Here is a 2,079-nt window from a genome sequence, read left to right as displayed (position 1 = left end):
GCAAACGCCTCACGCGATAGCTGACCCTGGAGCGTGGCATCTTTATGAAGCGCGACTTTCTGTGATGTACTCGAATTTGCCCTGTTCTTAGTCCTTCTTGCTACTGCGACAAGTACCAGCGGTTCAGCTCCAAAATAGCTAACTCAGCTTGATCAATCTTCAACGTCGGTGAAAGCAGCGGACACTGCGGGTGAACGATTGGTCTGAAACGCTGACATTGGAGGCCGTAATCCGACACAGCCCTTGAGATAGCGCATCATGCTCGTCTGGTATGCATGACTAAGTTACGTGTGAGCCAGTGAAGGTGGAACTTGAGATTTTTTCAACGGGAAGAGCAGGCGACATTGAGCACCTCCGGCTCTATCTTTAGCTGGTACGCTCAACTTTCACCATGACTTCGGAGTCTAGTGTCGGACGCGGGCCACAACCCGGTATTTTATGTCGGCGTTGATAGGTAGTAGCAACGATTCATAAATGGTACAGTACTGTATGGGAAGCAACGAGATTTAGTGCGTCCTCACTCCGAGAATATAAATCATCACGAAGCTGCCTCCCTTCGTCCCTGTTATTCCTGGCATTCACACCGCTGCTTCAACATTTCTCCAAGATAGACTGCGCTGATGCCTGGATTCCAATGGCGGGTCAAGTGCAAAATCAAAGAATCACATTCACCGACAACAATGGCGTCGTCGTCACGACCACAGTTGGGCATGACCAGTTCAATGGCCAATCGGATCCCGCCTTTGGAGAGACGGCTGATGGACATGCGATACCGACAACAATTGCGACGGCGAGCGATTCTGCAAGCACTGCGAATCAGACACCTTCGACGCTCGTGACGGCTACGAGTGTTTCGCATCCAGCCGATATCCCTACAGAATCCGAAGAAGTAACCGACACTTCTCCGTCACGCGTCGCTAGTGGATCAAACGGCGAGAACTCATCATGTCGTAGCCTATCATGCAACTCTGGCTTACAAGCCGCGATCGCCGTACCCGTGGTAATTAGCACCCTTTTTATCCTCGCCCTGACCTTTTTCTGTCTTCAACGCCGACGCAGGAGACACGCCATGGGACGGGTTCCTGCAAAACGAAGGGACCCTTCCAAGAAATGGTCTAGACATCTACGAATATTCTCGTTCGATGCCGAAGTACTCATGGGTGGCAGCTTCTCCATTGTACACGATGCCAATCCTAGCATTCACAGCATTGCCGAGGAGGTTGCATCTCCTCATCGAGATGACGTGTCCCCTTCTCAGCTGCGTTCAAATGTGCGCATGGCTACAAGTATGACATCCACAACGCCCGACCCATTCCGTCGGCATGACTTGACCGCTACGCCGCCCCCGCCCTATCCCGCCGTTGCCGGCGCATGCCTCACCGGGTGAGTGGCAATCGGAGCCACCCCAGCTGTCATCTCACACAATCTTTCCAGCGCCTCGAAAATTTCCACCCGCGCTCCGAGCAACACCTTCCACAACGACCCTCTCTGCTATTTCAGCCATATGGAAGGCACCTCTACGGTTTACGAGGATGCTGGATCCAGAGCGTCTAGCATCCGTAGAGTATGGCATGAGTCTCGACATGGCCCCCAGGATCATGGTCATGACGTTCGGACAGCCAGGGGGATGATCCCAAGCGTTTCTTGGCACTCGGGTCTTCACCACGCTGACTGGTGGATGACAAGAATCGAGCACAAAGGCCTCAAATAGTCGTCGTCAGCTCTGAACGCCATGTTTACATAGTTTCAATTCCAACGTTTCAGTGAGATGTATCAAAGACAGGGCAAGGTGCGCATTGGCAGAGTTTAGAACAATTAGACTTATGCCGTAAGACCTGGAATTTGAACGTGTTGCAGTGTTGGATATCTTATTGATCTATGAGGTTACATAGAATTACCTGTCGCCTCGGGAAAGACACTGACTTCGAGATCTGAGACACCAAATTGGCCTTGTGCCTACGCTCTACTTATTCTACCCTTACCTGATCAACTTATTGCACATTATCGGCTGAGCTTAACGCCGTCTGTAACGGGCCCTCCAATCATAGGTAAAACTGCCGATCAAGTTTCTGCGGTTAA

At 51.4% G+C, this 2,079-nt stretch overlaps 1 protein-coding gene across 1 annotated transcript; it reads left to right on the top strand.

Moving 5' to 3' along the window:
- Positions 1-634: 634 nt before the first annotated feature.
- Positions 635-1,387, top strand: HMPREF1541_09040 (uncharacterized protein; the record flags this gene model as incomplete). The annotated part of the gene is made up of 1 exon (XM_008723358.1): positions 635-1,387. The coding sequence occupies one exon, from the start codon at positions 635-637 to the stop codon at positions 1,385-1,387; it is 753 nt and encodes a 250-aa protein (XP_008721580.1).
- Between the last annotated feature and the right edge of the window lie 692 nt (positions 1,388-2,079).

This window comes from Cyphellophora europaea, assembly GCF_000365145.1.
Source record: "Cyphellophora europaea CBS 101466 unplaced genomic scaffold supercont1.9, whole genome shotgun sequence".
Lineage (NCBI taxonomy): Eukaryota > Fungi > Ascomycota > Eurotiomycetes > Chaetothyriales > Cyphellophoraceae > Cyphellophora > Cyphellophora europaea.
The sequence above is the reverse complement of the archived record's forward strand: the minus strand, read 5'-3'. Positions and strand labels throughout refer to the sequence as shown.